Source organism: Durio zibethinus, chromosome 10 (assembly GCF_047325235.1).
Source record: "Durio zibethinus cultivar Kanyao isolate XHJ-2024 chromosome 10, ASM4732523v1, whole genome shotgun sequence".
NCBI lineage: Eukaryota > Viridiplantae > Streptophyta > Magnoliopsida > Malvales > Malvaceae > Durio > Durio zibethinus.
Genome location: NC_143171.1, coordinates 3,160,097 through 3,181,458, shown reverse-complemented (window position 1 = coordinate 3,181,458; position 21,362 = coordinate 3,160,097). Strand labels below are relative to the sequence as shown.

Genomic DNA, 21,362 nt, shown 5'->3' with positions numbered 1-21,362 from the left:
TTGAAGTCCGATACCGTACAGCGGATGTTAAAAGCAGAGCGAAGATTCAAAGTTACAAACTGAATCCAGTCAAAACAGGTGTGCTGGAAAAAGATAAAACCAATTATTTAGCTGCTCTTTCGTCGCAACTCTCCATTTACCGAAAAAGTCTTAAATCGAGTGTTTTAAATGAAATTCATGAAAATTTTTATTAAAAATAATAAAATTAAATTTGATAAATTAAAATTTTTCATTATATATATTAAATACATAAAATTTAAATAATTATATATATTTTTTTATATAAATATGTTTAATAAAAATATTAATACAATTTTTATCATTAAATAAATATCAATTAAATTTAAATTATAAATAATATTATAAATATTTTTTTATATATTATTAATCTTCACATTAAATTTTATTAATTTATTAAATTAATTTTTTTATTAAATTAATTTTTAAAACAATTTCATAAATTTCATAAAAAAAAATTTCATATAAGTTTTATCCTTATTTACCTCGCTCAACATTACATTTTAAGTTAATGATTGCCTTTTTCTTTAAATTGGGAAAGAAGCATATTTTTAGAGCCAACAATCAAATCCTTAAAACAATTTAAATCTTTAAAATTTTTCGAAAAAACAACAAAGAAGAATCAGATTCAAATTCACTCTTTGAATAAAAAATATAAATTTATCTGAATTAAATATGTAAATATTATAACTTTTAACTACAATTTAATAAAAAAACATCAAAATTAAATTATTGGCAAAAATTTTCTAATGGGGAATAACTCTCCAAGAACATTACGAGTTTAGTTATAAAAAAGTCATAAATTTTAATTTATTTAATTTATATAATTATATTTAATTGATGATATTTAATAAATTTAAAATTTATTATTTTAAAGTTTTTTATTGGTTATTCTCGATATGCCAACTCTTTTATAAAAATAAAAACAATAATAAATCTAAAAAATTAACTAATGTCCACTTTCTAGCATGTGCCAGTGTTGTCAAATTCTTTCCCTTTTGTCTAATTATTGACAGCTTTTGCCAGCTCCTGTTCATCATGATTTAGTTGGGTAACTTAATGTTTTTTATAAAATGATTGACTAATTGAACCAAACCATAAAATTCATTCATCTCCTTTCACAATTCAAGCAATACTCTAATCCAGGTTTATCCTAAACTCCATGCAACACTTTCTAAACTCACCACGTGTCCCCTAAGCCAAACCAAATGCACTTGTCGTCCAAGCCAGGTAAGTAACTCGGTTTCTTCAAACACCAAGTTATCAAACTCCCCTCAAACTTTCCACATTGTCTTATAGCAAGACAAGAAGACAAACAATTTGGCACAGAAATTGGAACATGTTAGTTGGTTTCCATTTGCAACGGTTACTTTATTTTAATTATATATATTTTTTCCTTCTCTCTCCCCAATTATCTACCCATAACGGCTACTTCCCAGCTAATCCTACCTAAACAAAAATATATTTTTCCTTAAAAAAATATATATTTATAAATTCTACTAATAATTAATGATCAAATCATCTAAGGTGCAAAGAAATAGTCACTATCGAATAAGAGCCTCAATGATTTTGACACCTGTACTGAAACTTAAATTTATTTATTTTTCCAATAAACTTAAATCTAGACTTATTGTTTATCATCCAAACATATGATCAAATAGCTCAAATTATGTGCTAAATTGTTGGAATTTAAAATAAATCATAATTTTATTTTTTTTATTAATTTTTAATACAGCTTTAATTATCATTTATAAGTATAATTTTATGAGGTCTTACAAATGTGAAAACAATAAGAGTCCATATCTTTAACTAACAGAAAAAAATTTTAAAATAAAATTTGAATCAATCAACAATTTCCCCATTCAAAAAAGTCACATCCACGTGTCAAAATGATTATGTGGATCTAGAATTCTATAATGTGTGAATGAGCGTACCAAAGAAATATTCTATGGGGATATTAAAGTAATATCACCGACAATTGTAGAGAAGTTGTTGAAAAGTTCAACGCGGAGTACAGTCTGTGAAGGGAAGGTAACCAAAATTTTTTTATTCAAAGTACGTGTTTGTAGAAAGTGACATCTTACTGACCTTAAGCAACGGACACATGTCCAAACCCAGTGGCATTACAGTAAATTAAAGCTAAAACCCAAAATTACATTGGTAATTAAATTACTTAAATGCCCTTATAGATTAGGTACAACTTTTTGTACCTGATCCTTGAAGAAACTTCAAAGAAAAAACTCCATGCCCAAAATGTTATATTATGTGCTTGCAGGTATGTATAAATATATGTTGCATTTGCATAATTTTGTATAAACAATTTGAAAGAATCTCTTCGCATTATTGATTTGATTAATTCATCTCCCACTTTCTCCTCCTTTTATATGCCCGTTCTCTTTTGAGTTCCCTCACTCCTAAAATCTCTCAAATTCGAGAATCATAAGAAAAAAGAGTCTTACTTTTTCTTTTTCTTTTTCTTGTCAAAGTTTTGAGTTTTTGCCAAGATGAGTTCTACAATGTTTAAGGTTTTGATGATGTTGGGTCTTTTGGCTACCTCTTGCATGGCCCAAGCACCCACATCTCCACCAACATCCACACCGACACCTTCTCCATCGCCAGCTGCTACTCCGCCAGCCCCAACACCTTCTCCAAAGGCATCACCAACCCCAGCTCCAACGCCATCCCCAACCCCAACCCCAACCCCATCATCAACTCCTTCAAGGGCTCCAACCCCATCACCCACCACTACCCCATCTCCTTCTCCAAGCACTTCACCTTCTCATTCACCAAGCTCTTCCCCTCCTGCTCCTACCCAACCAGGTTTAACTCCTCCAGCCTCCGCGCCTTCAGCTGACCAAACCCCTCCTCCCTCTGCCGCCTCCACCAACGGTGTTTTTATTGGTGCAACCGCTCTTGCTGCTACTTTCTTCGCTGCCCTTTTGGCTTAAGAAAGTGAGTTGGACTGTACCCGGGCTTTCAGATCATTATTCTTGAGGATCTTGCTTTCTTCCCCACTTTGTTCTTTTGAGTAGTGTTCTTTTTTGTTTTAATTGATTTGTTATGTATGGCCGTTGATGATATTCTATTATTAAATTTGGGTTTGGACGGTTGATTATTTTGATGGAATGACACGTGTATCATTTGATGAGATCGGACAGTTGTAGAGATTGGGCTGGTGTACATCTAATAAGAGTGGATTAAAAACAGTTTGTTATTCTTTTTACATCAAAATGCAATTTGTCATGTTAATTTCATATTACTTTATATATTATGATTTATTTTCATGTGTAATTTTCAAGAATTGAATCTAAATTCAGACAGTTGGATGAAATGTGATTGAACGTTGACAAAATGACCTTTTCACGTGCATGATAGCCATTGGAGGCATCTTTAAAGGCCAAAGCACAATGGTGAACCAATATGTATTGTCCATTTTCTCATAAGCAAAACTTGACATTTTAGTGGTAATTAGGAAATAATAATTGCTTAATGTTAAGGCAAAAAGATTTGTCACTTTCAAAGAAGAAAAGATTTTTTATACAAATTACGAATGTCTTTTCCAAAAATTACGGCATTGAAGTCTGCTGTAAACATATTGAATGAAGAAACGAAGAACACATTAATCATTAATATTTTTGTGGCCATGTGAAGAAACATTCATAACCAATGCCAAGAGACAGTGAGTCAATAAGACGCGGCACTGCTGAGTCAATCACCCTCGGCTTTTCATCAAAACATGAAACAGTTACGTTGATTATCACTTAGATCGGTTATTATATTATTAAATTAACATTTAAAAATTAAAGATTTGAGAGAGTTTTAAATTCAAGAGAATTTAAATAAATAATATCATTTTCAATCATATAAATATATATAATAAGGTAAAAAATTTTAAAAATAGATTAAAAACATAAACAAAAATGAAACAATCATAATTACTTGAAGATTTTAAATGTCCAAGGCATCCCCTTTTTTTTAATTCTTTTCTAAACCAACTACTCTGAATTCCAACTGCCGATAAAAGTCAATTGGACTTGGGAGTCTGGCAACGAGTTGAAGTTAGTGATGACAAACACATCAAGTTGGAGTAAATTTTTATTCATCTCAAATTCGATTTGATTTAAGGTTTTTTATTTTTTATATTCGAATTTAATTCGATTCGATATTAATAAAATATTATTTTTAATATAAATATAAAATTATATATAAATAAATATAAAATTAAATAAATAATTAAAAATATTTTTTATTTATTGAGTTGAGTAAAATCGAATTTACCTAAAATCTAATCTTGACCTGACTTAAAATTTTATTTTTATATTATCTGACTCGATTCGAATCAATATTTAATTTAAAATAAAAAATCGATCTTAAAAGATCGAATCAAATCAAAACATTTCAGATTCAGGTTAAATTATCCTCTCTAGTTGATGTTTACTTCTGTTATTGCAATATCTGATTTTTCCTTCCAAATTATTTCCAAGGATCAGGTCTTATTGAATGGAAAGGTAATTTTCAACGATCTCTATCTCTTCTAAATGTTGCGATTAAAATCCAATCAAATCCCAAACAAACTTTCCTGGCAACTACACAGCTCAAACAAAAGAAAATTGGACTTTGGGTACTTCTCAAAGTCCAAGCCCTATCCTAACATACAATTAAAGCAAGAGGAAATTCAGAGGAGATGGCTATAAGCAAGTAGTAATATATTTTCATAGATCTTAATTCTTAAGTCTAACTTAAGGAGCTACAAGCACCGTCCAAGTTTCTATATATAATTGTTTTTTTCTCTGCAATTTAATTGGTAATTGATGGTAAAGACTAAAGAGAGAGCTTCTATCAGCATTTAGCCAGCTTTAGGTCCTATTTACTTTAAGACCAAGCAGTCTAGTTGAAGGTCTACTATTGAATTCTTTCGCCCAAATTTTATGAATTTTTGTCTCAACAACTATATGTTCGTCAAAAGAAAGAAAGAAAAAAAGGGAGCTTTAGTTATGATGACAAAAATTCTGTGGTTAGTTGATTTCTCCATCTTCGGCAGATAGCAATAAACATGCATTTTGGGCTATAGCCTGCAAAAGAAAAGCCGATAAAGTTATGGGCCCAAGGCGAGGCCTCATGATTATTTGGCATTAATGGGCCGAGTAAGATAACTCTTAGGATTTAACTAAAAAGCACTCATAATAAACTACCCTTGAGATGACATGCGGCATCAGCAAGTTTAGGTGCAAATTCACTTACTTTTTTCTCTTCTTTTATACCATGAAAAACACTCATAATATTGTTATTGGATGGAACTGAAAATTTGTATAAACTTAACCAGAGATGTTCAAAATAAGAAGTCATTTAATATCCAATACAAAATTAGCTTCACTGACAAATATAACAATGCCAACTTCTTTTCAACTACCATCAGCCATTAATTTCTATGCAGCCATTACAAGAATTTCAGGAATAGAATGAAAAATATCACGTTCAAGACTGCAACGTCCTTCGTAGTTCATATTCCTTGGAAATGTTTAGCAAATAGAAATACACGAGGCTCTGGTTCATGGATTAGTTAGATTTCATGATTGTGTAAATTAGTAACTTTGATCAGGTAACTGGTTCTTTTCCATTATCTTATTATTAGCTCTCTAGACAAAATTCATAGTATGGCGTGATTGATATGCTGACAAAAATATGATGCGATGATCAGCAATGACAAATATAGATGCCACTGCTTGCGTGATAATGTTTGATTTCATTTACTTCCTATATATGCTTGTTTCTAATACCGCAGAGAGAGAAGCTGCTAAATTCAGCCCAATATTATAATCCTCCCCACCCCCCAAACAACACTTGGGAGTTGGGACAGCGTGCTTCCTGGAAGGACGCAACAACAACTAGGCTGCGAAATTGCTCATATTCGAACAAAATTGAAATTTTTATTCAACACAACACGTGGCTTTACCTTTTTTGTTCAAAATTTGTGTGAAAATTTCGATGATCCACAACTCAAGCTGTTATATATATACGTCGTAGGGGCCAAAGAGTAAGCGTTTAAGTTCATTGAACTCCCAAGAAAAAGCACAGAGTTGCCAGCCCACCAGCTAGCAGATAATATGTCGAGTAACGGTGCATTGGAGGAAACGAAAGTTCCTCTGATTGAAGATTTAGCTTCAGTAGAACGATTGAAAGCTGAACAAGATGATCAAAATCAATCTCTTACGAAAAGGGTATGGATTGAATCGAAGAAGCTATGGCAGATAGTTGGTCCTGCAATCTTTAGCCGCCTTGCCTCTTATTCCATGCTGGTTATCACTCAAGCCTTTGCAGGCCACCTTGGTGATCTTGAGCTTGCTGCCATTTCAATTGCCAATAATGTCATCGTCGGTTTCGACTTTGGCCTCTTGGTAGATATCCTTACTCTCATCTAGACAAAAAAGGTTGATTATTTGTTTCTCAAACGTCAAAAAAATTTGACAGGCTTTAATTCTAATGTGATTTTTTGGTCTTTTTTAATTATTAGTTGGGGATGGCAAGTGCACTTGAAACACTATGTGGCCAAGCCTTTGGAGCAAAGAAGTACTACATGTTGGGAGTATACATGCAACGTTCATGGATTGTTCTTTTCCTGTGTTGTATTTTGCTTTTGCCTTTATATCTATTTGCTTCGCCAGTACTCAAGCTATTGGGACAGCCTAAAGATGTTGCAGAGCTATCAGGGATTGTTTCTGCGTTGATGATACCACTTCATTTCAGCTTTGCTTTTCAGTTTCCTCTGCAAAGATTCTTGCAGAGTCAGCTGAAAAACATGGTGATTGCATGGGTTTCTCTGTTGGCTCTCTTGGTCCATGTGTTTGTAAGTTGGTTGTTTGTGTATAGGCTTCAGCTCGGAGTGGTTGGAACTGCAATTACCTTGAACTTTTCTTGGTGGGTTTTGGTTTTCGGCCTCTTTGCCTATACTGTTTGTGGTGGGTGCCCTCTTACTTGGACCGGCTTCTCCATGGAAGCATTTTCTGGTCTTTGGGAATTCATCAAACTCTCTGCTGCTTCCGGCGTCATGCTTTGGTACTCTCTCTCTCTCTCTCTCTCTATCAAAAGCTATAGCGGCCACTTTAATTTAATATTTTCCTTTGAATCATATGATTGCTTTCTTTCCTTTTTGTGAAGCTTACGATTCCTTCTACATTTTGAAATCTACAGCTTGGAAAATTGGTACTATAGAATATTAATTCTGATGACTGGAAATCTGACAAACGCAAAGATTGCCGTGGATGCTTTGTCCATTTGGTATGTGTCTCCAACATATATAATTACTTTAACTGATTAATTATCAAATAAAAGTAGCGACAAAACTTCATTTTCATAGGAACCATAAATCAGTTTCTCAGGAACCCTTTATAATTTATTCCTATTTGTATGCGGGCTATAATTAATCAATTTGTTGCGTTTGTGGACTGTTGTCACTGGTCTATTTTGGCAGCATGACAATTAATGGATGGGAGATGATGATACCGTTTGCATTCTTTGCTGGAACGGGGTAAGACCTCTCATTTTTCCTGAGGCCACCACTTTCCTGTGGTTTTTTCTAGTATAAAATTTATGAACCATGCATGTTGTGGTGGAGCCCTTGCCATTGCTTTACACTTGCAATCAAAAGGCTTAGCCTTAAGATAACATTGAGGGCAGGCAAATAGATACTGACCCATATGTGGTTTAAATGAGCTAAACTTTTGGTTGTCAATCTCTGTCTGAAATAAACGTTTTCCTTCATTTATGGTGTCTTTCATTTCAATAACTACTATGATAAACTTGATGAAAGCTGATAATAAGCCATGATTCAAGTTTGTATTTTCTGGTACAAATTATGCTTTTATTTCTTTTGGAAAAGAGTTCCTATTGATCATGATTAAGCTAACAAGGAAATTTTTTTTTCACACCAAATTCTACTTTAGTAAGAAAGATTTCATTAGAAAGGTCTAGATTGGTGGCTGATGTAGAAATATAATTGTCACACATCAATGCCAACTCAATCGTGTTCATCTTGTTCTCCGAGGAGTTTTCTTGTTTTTAAATAGTTTGCTTTTTTATTCCCATGTTAAAAATATTTTCTTTGATGTTGATGGTAAACAAAAAACAAAAGTAAGGGCCCAAAAACCTTTGGTGGGACGATGTTTCCTTATGTCTATCTTATAAAAAAATAAGAGTGACGACCAATAAATTAAACCAAAATTGATTTTCACCTGCAAAACATTGATAACTCCTAGAATTGATCAAAGTAAATGTCATCAGCTTTAATTAGTTTTGGTATAATACCTAAATAAACTCTCAAACTTTACTCTAAAAAACAAATAAGCCCTTCATCTTTTATTGCATGAAATGAAACTTATGAATTTTTATTTTATTGTAATTGGAGCCTTGATGATATGAAATATGTAATTTTTTGTTTAAAATTTTTAATTGGATGATTTAATTTGTAAAAAATATTTATTTAGATTCATTTGTATGAGTTAAATGATAAATATTTAAGATAAATACTATTTTAGAAATTTTATCAGTTAGATATTATTTATTTAATTTTAAGATTTAATGAGTATAGTTACAATAAAATAAAAATTCGTAGTCTTAATTTCATGCAACAAAAGATAGAGGGCTTGTTTGCATTTTGAAGTAGAGTTCGAGGGTTTATTTGGGTATTAAGCCATTAGTTTTCTTTAGTTTTAATTCACTGAATCTGGGAGGCAACTGCAAAATATCTGTTTCGGGGATTTTTTTTATTTTTTTTTCATTTTTCTCTTTATAGGAAGGAACTTCACGTGGGGTGTCCTGGATCCTTGGTAGATAATGAAAAATGAATTCGAAAACAAATTCTTTGAATCTGTTACTGCATTTGCAGAAGCTAACCAATTTGTGTTCTGAAGGCTTCAGCATAAAGTTATCACAAACTACAAAACCTATCTGACGCATTTATCCTGAACAAGTATTGCAGTATTCATGTGATCTGCAGATTTTTCTGCTACCCTTTGTCTATTTTTTTCATCTTATGGTGTCACTTCTGTTCAATGATTAATTACTTTTTTACAATTATGAAAATAAATGTGAGATATCAGTTGGTAATCTTTGAGATATTATTATATTTGATGCAGAGTGAGAGTGGCAAATGAGCTTGGGGCTGGGAATGGGAAAGGAGCAAAGTTTGCAACAACAGTTTCAGTGGTGACATCAGTTATAATAGGCATCTTCTTCTGGATGTTACTTATGACCTTTCATGATAAGTTTGCTCTTATATTTTCCACAAGCGAACCAGTTTTGGAAGCAGTAAGCAAGCTCTCACTTCTCTTGGCCATCACCATTTTGCTCAATAGTGTTCAGCCGATTCTTTCTGGTAATTAAACTGTTAGATCATTTGTTTCTTCTTCATGTAATAAGTTCATTTAACTAATTATAAATGTTTACATTAACTTTGGTTCTTAATATATGTAGGGGTGGCAGTGGGATCTGGATGGCAATCCTATGTGGCTTACATAAATTTGGGTTGCTACTATCTGATTGGGGTTCCACTTGGATTCTTGATGGGATGGGGCTTCCACCTAGGAGTAATGGTAATAATTAACTTCTTTTAAACACATGAAATGACTATGAAACCATTAGGACAAATGCTGTTCCTCATTTAGTAAATTAACTACCAAATTTTCATTTGAGCACTATTGGAAGATTGAGATTCTGATCAATCTGTTGTTATGGCTTGAGGGTCCTTTTCATTATAAGGATTTCTGCTATGGATCGATGTATATACAATTGTATGCTGTTTCTTACATCTTGAGGTGGAATGCAATGTTTGTAGGGAATTTGGGCAGGAATGATCATTGGTGGGACAGCAATTCAAACAGCGATACTGGTCATTATTACCATGCGGTGTGATTGGGAGAAGGAAGTAAGGGCTTTCTTCTATGTTGTCTGTCAAGTTATTATCACTTCTCCTGATTTTCTTCAATTTCATGACATTTGAATCTTGATTTCTTGGGATTTTACAGGCTGAGAAAGCAAGCCTGCACGTAAAGAAATGGTCAGACACAAAGTAATCAAAAGCTCATATTAATCCTGTCAAGACAAGGATCTTATTTGACAGAAAAGATTACCTAATTATAAACTGATCCGAATGGTGTTAGTCATCTTACAAGTTACAATGGCCTACTAAAATTTATTGGCAATTTAAGATCGAAGCCCCTTGTTTGTAAGTCTCCATTTTTGGTTTTCCTGTCGGTACAACCATCTTTGTAATTCTCTTTCACTTTCGAATGAAATGGCAAACTTGTTATTGAAGTGTAAACCATTGGTCCATGGAGCATTTCCTAATGTGTTTCTATTCACCCGTCTAATCTTAAAGTTCACTGGGACAACCTCCATATATGGCAAAGATAACAGGATTGCTTCATCATTGATAATATATAAAGATATAAATGATACATTAATATTCGTAAATTATTCGAGTTTGACTTGAATAAAACTTGAATTCGTTTTAATTATTATTGAATCGAATTCGAGCTCGAATAATTTAACTAATCGATTAAGTCGAGTTCGAACATTTTTATACTTGACTCGAGTAGTTTTAAAATCTAATCTAATTTTTATATTTTAATATATTTTAATTAATAAAATATCTCGAACTCTAGTTAGAATACAAATAATTGAACTTGTATGAAATATAATAATTAAACTTATTTTTATATGTTAATTAAACATAATCGAACGAAATCGATAAATTTAATTTTTATCTTAAATCAAACTTAAATTAAAAAAATAAAATTTGATCGAATTTGAATAAAATTTTAAATTTAAATTTAGAATCGAATTTAAATTTAAATTTAAATTTAATATTATATTAACTTAAACTCCATATATGACAAAAATAACATGGGTTGCTTCATCATTGATAATATATAAAGATATAAATGATACATTAATATTCGTAAATTATTCGAATTTGACTTGAATAAAACTTGAATTCGGTTCAATTATTATTGAATCGAACTCGAGCTCGAGTAATTTAACTAATCGATTAAGTCGAGTTCGAGTATTTTTATACTTGATTCGAGTAGTTTTAAAATCTAATCTAATTTTTATATTTTAATATATTTTAATTAATAAAATATCTCGAACTCTAGTTAGAGTACAAATAATTGAACTTGTATGAAATATAAGAATTAAACTTATTTTTATATGTTAATTAAACATAATCGAACGAGATCGATAAATTTAATTTTTATCTTAAATCAAACTTAAATTAAAAAAAATAAAATTTGATCGAAGTTGAACTAAATTTTAAATTTAAATTTTAAATCAAATTTAAATTTAAATTTAATATTATATTAACTTAAACTCGTTCCATTACACTTTTAATAATACCACAATTCACTTCAGCTTTTGCTTTTGTGTTTCATTTGCAAAAGCCAGCTCAAGGCAGCACTAGCAATTTTTGGGCCTACTAAATTTCTGATTTGGACCTTGGTTGTAAACTTTTAAGGCAGTGGATGTAAAAAAGTGGGCTCAAATCAGTTGGAAACAGAACCGGACCATGAGCTTTAAAATCTTCCGTAGGCATATAACCAAGTAGCAACATCAGCAATGTTTGGGCCTAGTAAACTTGTGATTAGCTATTGGGCTGATTTTTTATCACACTATTTCACTTTAATTGCCATAGATGTACATAATATAATATAAGTTACACGTGATAATAACAAAATGGGAAACCATATGGTATTTTCCTTTTTTTTCCCTTTTTTTTTCTATGGGCAATTTGGATTTGGGATGATAGTAGTGAGCTGGTTAAATTTGTTTGTTATAACCTTATAATATATGAACTCACCACATGCATTTTGGCAACATGATTAATCCAATGAATTGGTTTAACGTGTTGAATATGTCAGTTAAATCTTTGCCTTCTAGGATTTTGCCTTTAAAAATGTGTCAAATGAGGCTTAATGCAAATTGAACCTGTCAACACCTTATTGAAACACTGATTCAATATTTTATTTTTGTTTTTCTTTCGTGATTCAATCCAAAACCTCCAGTTCCTAAGGTCTATTTTTGCTTTTTGAAAATGCCGAAATCGACGTTTGTGAATTTCGGCACATTCGTCAAGAAAATTGACAACATCATTTGTGTTGTAACGTTCGAACTGCGTAGTTAATGCTTAAGTGGCTCACTAGTTTCTCTCTTTTCAGATAGATATTTTTATTAAAAATATTAATAAAATTTTTATTATTAAATAAATATTAATTAAAATCAAATTACAAATAATTTTTTTACATATTATTAATTTTTATATTAAATTTTATTAATTTATCGATTTAAATTTTTTATTAAAATTTTCATTAAATCATATTTTTTTAAAAAAATTATATATATATTGTACTTTTGTTGTTTACCTTAATTATTACGATTGGGATCCCAAATCCCCGAATGGGAATGCAATCAGAGTGGGTTACTCAAGCCAGAAAAGTTCGCTTTGACTTCACACCTTAAATGCCACTTCAGTGTGTTCTGTTAACTGCATTTTATGTCGGCCAAATTTTTCTACACGTAAACTTGGATGGAAGAAAAGTTGACCCCAAACTATCCAAATTTTTTGTTAAAAAAATTTAATTCAGTAACTTTTACTTATTAAGATAAATAAATGAAAATTATTAATCTTCCCTCGTTTCATAAGGGGTGTAAAAATGCAAGACCATGTAATATCGGAAGATCAAGAAAGTTGGTGACATGATGACAAAGGAATCGATTACCGATGTTCCAATGAACGGCAATTATAACTATATCGATCTTAAGATAGTGACATTTTTTAATAAGTTTGTTTTAATTTGTATAAAAAAATATAAAAATTTATTTAAAAATTTTAAAATTAATGTCTCGTATTATAGTTAAATTTATCGCTTTGAAGATTGATAATAATTAATTTCTACTTACAAATGCAATCTCATGAGCCTAGCAGTTGAAAAAAATAGTTCTTTGTGAATTTAACCATAGGCATTATGTTGAAGGGAATCAAATAGCTTAAGATGTAGATTGTGTTGAGTGTTGACTAACAAATACAATGGATTCTAAATAGTTGCTTTGACAAGGAATCCAGGCCCATCCTTTTTTAGTGTTTAATTTTCAAAGGACTTGGTCCTGATAAAGTGACTATCTTTGATAGCGAAAATCAACCTAACTCACCATGTTTTGCTTTCCCTTTTATATTACATAAAAAAAAATGCTTGAATTTTGGTCCTAACATTACTCATCTACCAAGGAACATCTCTTATGAATTAAAATTTCCTATTCTCCAATTTCTATTAAGAACAATCTATAATCTTAAGCTTTACATAAGGAAACTTAAGCTCATCAAAAAAGAAAAAAAAATTGATACTAATTAATACCATATTTCCCAACAATAACTAGTACTAATAATTTCATGGTAATAATTAATCACCATAAATGAAAAGTTTAATTAAGATTATGTCTAGATTTTCACTTTTTTATTAAAAAAAATATAAAATTAGAAAATAAAATTAATGCGTTATGATTATGAACAACATCACTTCCATCTATACTCTTGAATATTTTAACTTTATGATAATTACATATATGATTTACTTCAAAGAGAATTGAATTTGAGCATCGAATATTTTATTCAATTTAATTGGTGCATAATTTTTATCGAATTTGTCTATTTATATATATATAAAAAAAAAAATCAATTTGAATCATTCTTCACCTAACTAACATCATTTCCATCTTTTATAGATTTCATTTGCAAAAAACAATTTAATTAGATGGCTAGATAGATGATTAGAAGGAGCAAAAATAAAAGAGCAATAGCAAACAATTGGAACTCCGAAACACATACAATCTCATTAAATTGGTTTATACTTTATGCTGTAGAATTTACAATTCCCATCATCAGGCATCAATCAATGATTCAACCGACTCATTACTTACAAAAGAAGAGTTATTCAAGCTTAGAAGCCTCCCCGAAGAGAACTTAACTGAGCCACCGTGCTTCAAAACTCGCTCTCCAAACCGAGCTGACTCGCTACCCTTGTTCCTGCTCCCCATAGTCAACAATCTTCTTTCTTCTGTATAAACTTTAACGTTCCCAACTTGATCCCTTATTTCTCTTATTGAACCCCAAACAGTCTCAATCAACTCTTTCTTCCTCTCACAGAGTTCTAACAACCTCTCTTTACAATCCTCCAATCTCTTCAAAGCACACACCAACTCAACCGAGTCAACCAAGCTCAAACAACTCAGTCTCTCCCTAAGCTCACTGACACGAACTGAAACCTCGTTGATTGATGACAAATAGTCTTCACCCACCAATCTTATGACCTCATCCACCAATATGTTGCCATTAGCATGTAGAGAATCGGCCCTTTTGGAACTATGTTCGAGCAAATTCACCAACGAGTTGATTTCTTTAAGTAATTCACTGTTTATAAGTGATGATACTTTCCCTTCTTCTTTATCTATATCTACACTGCTTGAAGTTGAACATAGAAAATACCCTAAAACCCTTGAAGTTGACAGCAGATTTTCAAGGTATAAAGCATACCTGCAATTTTTGTTTTAAATTGTCATAAATTTGATATTAAAATCACATTTTTCTTGCAAAATTTATGGAACAAAAGAGACAAAGTACGAGAAACTAACAAACAAAAACGTACCATCTAACCCAAGAAGAAAGTTCCCATGTCAGCGATGTCGTATTATCTCTGAAATTCGATAGTTTAAGGTAGTTTTTGCCACCAGTGGAAGGGTAAACAGAAAGTTGATCTTGAAGAATAAAGCTGCCACGTTTAATGATGTGATGAACCGTGATGAGACATTTGATGGCAACGGAGGCATCACGGGTGGTTTGGAGGCGGTCCATGAGGGCCTCGATTACGGTGGAGGCGGTGGCGCGTGAGCTATGACCGACAGAAAGCAGATCCGCCAAGTGCCTTGGGTCGGGTGGCGTGTCAGGGTCATGGGTGGTGGCTCTTAGTAGGGCTAGGTGGAGAGACATGGTTCTGGGATCGGAAACCAAAGCTGCTTTGCTTTGAGAAGCTTTGTCTCTGATAATTCTTATCAAGTCTCTAAGAATTGTTATGCGCCCCATTGAAGAACAAAGAAAGAGAAGAAAGAAACTCAAAGAAGAAATGACAATATCAATGGAAATTTATTACAAAAATAAATAGGGTTATGACTTATGATAATTTTGGTGGGGTTGATATATATTTAAATGTTTTTACTTTTACTTTTTCTTTTCTCATTCTATGATAAAGAAATATATTTTTTAATACAGTGGACGTATTTTTTAAGATTTCTCTTGATTTCTTTATTTTTTATTTTACAAACCTATTCTCTGAACAAATCTTGAAGGACAAGGAAAAAAAAAATTTTATGAACTAATTAATCTTTTAAAATATTAAAAAATATGATATCGTTTGAGTGAAATAAGCATGAACTAATTACTCTTAGACACATTCACATTGAGCACGTGGTCAAACTTTTGGAAACATGGAGATATAGCAAAAGTTTTTATGTTTTTAAATATTATTATTAGGATTTAAGATTTAACTAAAGCTGATGTTTTGGAAATATTAAGATTTAATCAGAGCTGATGTTTTTGAAAAATCAGACCCTTTCTTTGAAGCCATCTTCCGACAATATTTGACACGCAACTCCGACCGCCGTGAAGGACATTGCAATTGTTCACATATAATTTTATTTGTTGGTTATTTAGTTTTATTATTAATAAAGTCATTAACAAGCTCAAGCGACGCCTGTTCTACATAATTGAGTGAAGATTTGTCAAGTTCAAAGTTTTTTTTTTTTATTCTTAAAATGAGAATAAGAGAGAGTATAATACCACCATAAAAACTACTCTATATTTATAGAAAAAGATTTAAATGAAGTTTTTTTAATGAAATTTGTAAAATTTTTTATTAAAAATAATTAAATCAAAATTAAAAACAAAAATTAAAATCGGTAGATTAAAAATTTTTATGACATAGATTAAGTATATAAAATTTAAAAATATTTTAATAAATTTATGTTTTTTATATGATATTTTTAATAAAAAATATTGATAAAATTTTTACTATTTAATAATTTTTAATCAAATTTAAATTATAAACAATATTTTTAATTTTTTTATATATTGTAATTTTCATATTAAATTTTATTAATATGTTGATTTAAATTTTTTTTATTTAAATTTTTATTAAATTAATTTTTAAAATTTACAATTTCACCTAAAATTTCATATAAATTTTATCCTACCTTCATATGCAGAGAATATACGGAGCGTGTGAGAGTCATATGGGCGTTTCATTCTGGGCATTTACGTCGTGACGTGACTCATTCAAGATTATGGTGATTGCTTTCGGTCGATGGGCGTGGCACCCATCTTATTATGGCGCTCTTGTTCTAAGTGCCATCTTTGGGCCCCTTGGCTTCAAGAATCAAACACGATGCCATGGTCAAGTGGGAAATGTTAATAAATTATAACAAAACTCAATTTGAGGTTTTGTCACCCTAGTTAATCCCAATTAATTAATTCCAATACCAGGCATTGGCCCATCAACCAATGGGACTTTATTATTGATGATAATGACAAAGGATCCGTCCAACAGAGGGTGGTGGACCATCAGCCAATTCATTCCCTGTCGGGTGAGCCAGCCATTTCTGATTCAATGCTCACAAGCAGCGGGTGCAACCAGTCTTATTCACAGCTATACTTGGACCAGATACAGATGCATTACCAAAAGCCATTTTCTTATAAATATCTCATCACTAGTTGGCAACAAGTGGAAGGGTGCTTGTAAATAAAAGAAACAAAAATATTCATGAACTGATTTAGATATATATATATATATATATGTATTTGTAAATGAAGAATTTAAGAATGGAAGAGATTATTCCATCTTAAAGGTTAGAATAAACCACCAATCCAATTAGAATTTACAAATTTATATTAATTTTTATTTATAAATTTTTTAAATTTATAGATTATCTATCAACGAATGATCGTGAAAAAATTTAAACGTGAATATTAATGCATTCAGTATTCATTTCTTATCACTTCTATCAACTTTCATAGGAGATTTAGATATTTACATTATATATATCATCAATCATTACTGAAACAGCTTATGGAGATGTAAAAAATTAAACTTAATTCATGAAAATAAGAAATTAAAAAAAGAATATTTGACAACTTTATGTTAAGCCAAATGGCTCTAATCTAATCACACTAACAAAATCAAATCAAATAATTAATCAAACACTTAAAAGATAATAATTTAATGTGGTTCAACCCAACCCGCTTATGTTTATAGATAATAAATAAGATCTATTAATTGTAAAAAATTACAAATATATATTAAATCAACCACTCATAACTAATACTCATAGACTCTTTCAATCTCTTTTAGTGCTATGAAATATTCTCAATCCAAACAAACACATACCCATGTACACTCTTTCAACACAAACAAACACATACCCATATTTATCCATTCATTATACCTATGTTGACCATCTCAGTCTCTTCTAGTCCACTCACAAACATATAAATATACATACTCATAAGACGTAAATCTTCAGTACTCTTATAAATTGTCTATCCTATAAAATCCTATAATTTTCTTACATTTTTTTATACCTAATCCTATAGAAATTTTACTTATTTATAAGCATACAAACGTACCTATTAAAAATCTCTTTCTTCTTGAAATTTTTCTTATGCAAGTTACACTTGTCTTTTAAGAATCTTTTTTCTCTTAAAATTATTCTTCTGCAAGTTTTATTGTCCATCAACTAATATTTAACCAATCTCAAACAAATTTGTTATGAGATTTGAGTCATTATTCCTAATAATCTCTATCTTGATTTAAATTCCATCAAACATTTATCTTCATGCTAGACATGCTTAACTCCACCTGTAATGTAAGTCTTACCATCATCTTCTCTTATGTGTTTTCAGACTTCATGTAAATCAATCTATCAAAGCATGAACTCGAACTCATATATTGAATCGAGTTCCTCTAGGCTTGCCCCTTATTTCTATGGCTCGAACCATTAGTTTTTCTTATGTCATGAACCTTCAGCTCTCATATCACTTGTTAAGAATCACCACAATTTTAATACCACTTGTTAGGCCAAAAGTTTCAATCTAATTTACTTAGCGGAAAGCATAATCAAACAATGAATTAAACACTCAAGAGACAATAATTTAACGTGGTTGATCAAAACAACTTATATTCATGGATGAGAAAAATATGTAAGAAGGTTGTAAAATTTTATGGGATAAACACCCATAAGACTACTGTAGATTTATATTTTATGGGTGTGTATATTTGTATGGTATATGAAAGTGGATTATAGAAGATTGAGAGCGTTCACATAGATATGATGAATGGATACGTATGGGTATGTATTTGTTTATGTTAAAAGGGTGCACATAAATGTATTTGTTTGCGTTAAAAATACTTCAAAGGACTAAAAAAGATTGTAAAGGTCTATGAGTATTAGTTATGAATGTTTAATTTGATTTGATATTTATTTATAATTCTCTATAACTAACAAATCTTATTTCCCATCCGTTGAAGTAGGTCGATTTGATTGCATTACGTTAAATTGTTGTTTCTTATGTGTTTGATTCATTGTTTAATTATGTTTTTACAAACGTAAATTAGATTAAGACTTTTGACCTAACAAATAATATAAAAGTTGTATTGATCCCTAACACTTTATTCAAATGTTATATACAAATAAACAATAAACAACATAATGCGAAATCCAATCAAAAGTCAAAATAAATATTTTTGTCTCTTTTCCCTCTTTATTAGTTTTCATATTTAATTTTTTATGTTTAGGTTTTTTTTTTTCTTAGACACATGCATCATGTCATTCACTAAAAAAAACCCATGTCAGCGTTGTCATTGATGTAAATATTATACCATATATATAATTTATTAACATTAATTATTGGCTTATTGCCATTCGCCAGCAATGTTTTATAAAAGAGAATTATTTGTTTATTGTTAGTAAAATTTTAGATTCTATAAATAAAATTAACAAAATAAAACATAAATTTTAAGGTATATTAAAAAATAAAACATGAATCTGTCTTTCATCTCCACTTGTTAGGATAAAATTATAAAACATTATTAGGATGAAGGTGATATTTTTTAAGTCATTTATTTCTCTAATTTTATTGTTAATTATCGTTAAAAGAAATGCAAAACAAATTGTCAACTTTAAAAAGTCAAATATTCTAATTAACTCTTTTTTTAAAAGAAGAAATTCCACAAATCTATAATAAAAGCTATTTGTTAAATAATTAGCTCAAAAGTCAAACCCAGGTGAAGATTCTTCATTGTTTTGGTCTTAACTCTTGATAACAACTAACAAGAGCAGAGAGAAGGAAAATTTTAGAGTGATTTTAGTGGGCCGAATGTAAGCCCATTAAACCTCATTTTTGTTTTTCGCCCTTTAGACAAGCAATTTTCTTTTTGGGCTGATTTCAGGCTGTTACAACAAACCCAACCACTTTAACAAAAAAACCCAATCTGCTTGGTGCAGTCAGTTTACTTAAGTGTTTAAGTTTATTTATTTCAATATATAAATATATATATATTTATACATATGTTCAAGTTTAATCCAATACCATAATTTATATTAATAAAATCTTGAAGGGGTGTTTGGTTTGAAAAAATAATTTTTTTCTTTGATTTATAAGAATGTAGTTCTTATATTTGATTTACGGATATTTGATTTTTAAGGTAATTTTAGATTTTCAATGATATTTAAAAGATTTTAAATAAAAAATCACTCTCCTTTTATAGTTTTTTAAGATTCAAAAAGAAAAATTATTTTTGACTCACATTTGACCTAAATAAAAAATATTTTTTTTTAATTTGTACTTATAAGAATGTAGTTCTTACACCACTCTCCTTTTATAGTTTTTTAAGATTCAAAAAGAAAAATTATTTTTGACTCACATTTGACCTAAATAAAAAATAAAATATTTTTTAATTTGTACTTATAAGAATGTAATTCTTATATTTGATTTACGATATATGATTTTTAAGGTAATTTTAGGTTTTCAATGATACTTAAAAAACCACTCTCATTTTATTGTTTTTTAAGATTAAGAAAGAAAATTTATTTTTGACTTACATTTGACCTAAATAAAAAATATTTTTTTATTTTACCATTTTAAAAATTAACGTATAATAAATATATATATATATATATTTACAAACGTTAAATATTGTATTTGTTTCCAATAAATGCTGTAATGTGATTACTTTATTTTTTTCAATATTTTTTAATTGAGTAATAATTTTTTTTCATTTGACTACTGAGTTACTATATTTTAAAATGCAATAATTGTTATTATTTATTACATTTATTTTAACAAAATTATAGTATTTGACTTATACTTAATATTTTTTTATTTTTTCATTAAAATATTGTGTTTGCAGGATTTGAAACGTAATATTTATTATTATTTATTGTATTTAAAAAAACTGAAGTATTTGATAAATTTAAAATTTTTGGGACATAGAAATTTGAGTTGTGAATGTAGACTTACTAAAATAGTAACATCTATAAAAGCTTCTTCAAACTTTTTACTTGATTTGTTTAATTTATTTTAATTTATCGCAGTTTATTTTAGCAAGTACACCATCGTTTATATACAACTTGTCAACTTTTTACTTGACAACTTTTAATTTATTTACAACTTGCTAAAATAGGTACACCATTGTGACCAAAACTTCTTTTTTCTTGCAACAACAGTTTTGTTTAACAATAGAGCATGTTTGTCTATTCTTTCATCTTCTAATAAAAACAAATCAACATTTTTTTTATGAAATTATAAATATAAAAAAGGTTATAATTATAATTAAGTATTATATTTAAATATAAAAAATTAATAAATTAAAATATAATTAGATAAATTTCACATAAAATTAAATCAAATTTATACATAATAAAACTTAAGCATAAATTTTCCTCCATGTACCTTAATTTTTTCAAAGAAAAAAAAAATCACACATCTATCATCTAGTATACATTTTCTCTATATAAAACAGGGCTTACGTGTAATCGGAATTGGAGGTGTGGAAAACATGATCCTCGTGAGTCAAGAATGCAGTGTACGTGTCACCCACCTTGACTTGGCTGGGACTTTGGTGGTTAAAAACTTAATTCCTCATTCATCTCATATCCTACAGTTTCTTTCCAAAAAAATAGAAGCTTATTGGCTTCATCTTTATGGCCCAGACTTTCATTAAAATATAAGATTCACCTCTTAATTAAAATTT

General features: G+C 29.8%; 3 protein-coding genes across 3 annotated transcripts; 2 read left to right on the top strand and 1 right to left on the bottom strand.

Annotated features, from left to right (window-relative positions):
- Positions 1-2,312: 2,312 nt before the first annotated feature.
- On the top strand, positions 2,313-3,309 carry LOC111292292 (uncharacterized). Its single transcript, XM_022884590.2, has one exon. The coding sequence runs from the start codon at positions 2,523-2,525 to the stop codon at positions 2,964-2,966; it is 444 nt and encodes a 147-aa protein (XP_022740325.1). The 5' UTR covers positions 2,313-2,522; the 3' UTR covers positions 2,967-3,309.
- A 2,628-nt stretch (positions 3,310-5,937) lies between these two features.
- On the top strand, positions 5,938-10,333 carry LOC111293131 (protein DETOXIFICATION 27-like). The gene is made up of 8 exons (XM_022885885.2): positions 5,938-6,413; positions 6,530-7,071; positions 7,207-7,293; positions 7,487-7,543; positions 9,150-9,388; positions 9,487-9,605; positions 9,848-9,937; positions 10,038-10,333. The coding sequence occupies exons 1-8, from the start codon at positions 6,123-6,125 to the stop codon at positions 10,083-10,085; spliced, it is 1,473 nt and encodes a 490-aa protein (XP_022741620.2). The 5' UTR covers positions 5,938-6,122; the 3' UTR covers positions 10,086-10,333.
- A 3,537-nt stretch (positions 10,334-13,870) lies between these two features.
- Positions 13,871-15,242, bottom strand: LOC111292103 (putative clathrin assembly protein At4g40080). The gene is made up of 2 exons (XM_022884318.2): positions 14,709-15,242; positions 13,871-14,596 (listed from the first exon to the last, which is right to left on the bottom strand). Exons 1-2 carry the CDS (start codon positions 15,140-15,142, stop codon positions 13,945-13,947), a joined length of 1,086 nt encoding a protein of 361 aa, XP_022740053.2. The 5' UTR covers positions 15,143-15,242; the 3' UTR covers positions 13,871-13,944.
- Positions 15,243-21,362: the final 6,120 nt, after the last annotated feature.

Coding starts and splice junctions, on each gene's coding strand:
- LOC111292292 (XM_022884590.2), top strand. CDS start 2,523: ATGAGTTCTACAATGTTTAAGGTTTTGATGATGTTGGGTCTTTTGGCT.
- LOC111293131 (XM_022885885.2), top strand. CDS start 6,123: ATGTCGAGTAACGGTGCATTGGAGGAAACGAAAGTTCCTCTGATTGAA. Junction 7,544..9,149: donor GCATTCTTTGCTGGAACGGG/GTAAGACCTCTC, acceptor TATTTGATGCAG/AGTGAGAGTGGCAAATGAGC. Junction 9,606..9,847: donor GCTTCCACCTAGGAGTAATG/GTAATAATTAAC, acceptor CAATGTTTGTAG/GGAATTTGGGCAGGAATGAT.
- LOC111292103 (XM_022884318.2), bottom strand. CDS start 15,142: ATGGGGCGCATAACAATTCTTAGAGACTTGATAAGAATTATCAGAGAC. Junction 14,597..14,708: donor CTTTCTTCTTGGGTTAGATG/GTACGTTTTTGT, acceptor CAAAAATTGCAG/GTATGCTTTATACCTTGAAA.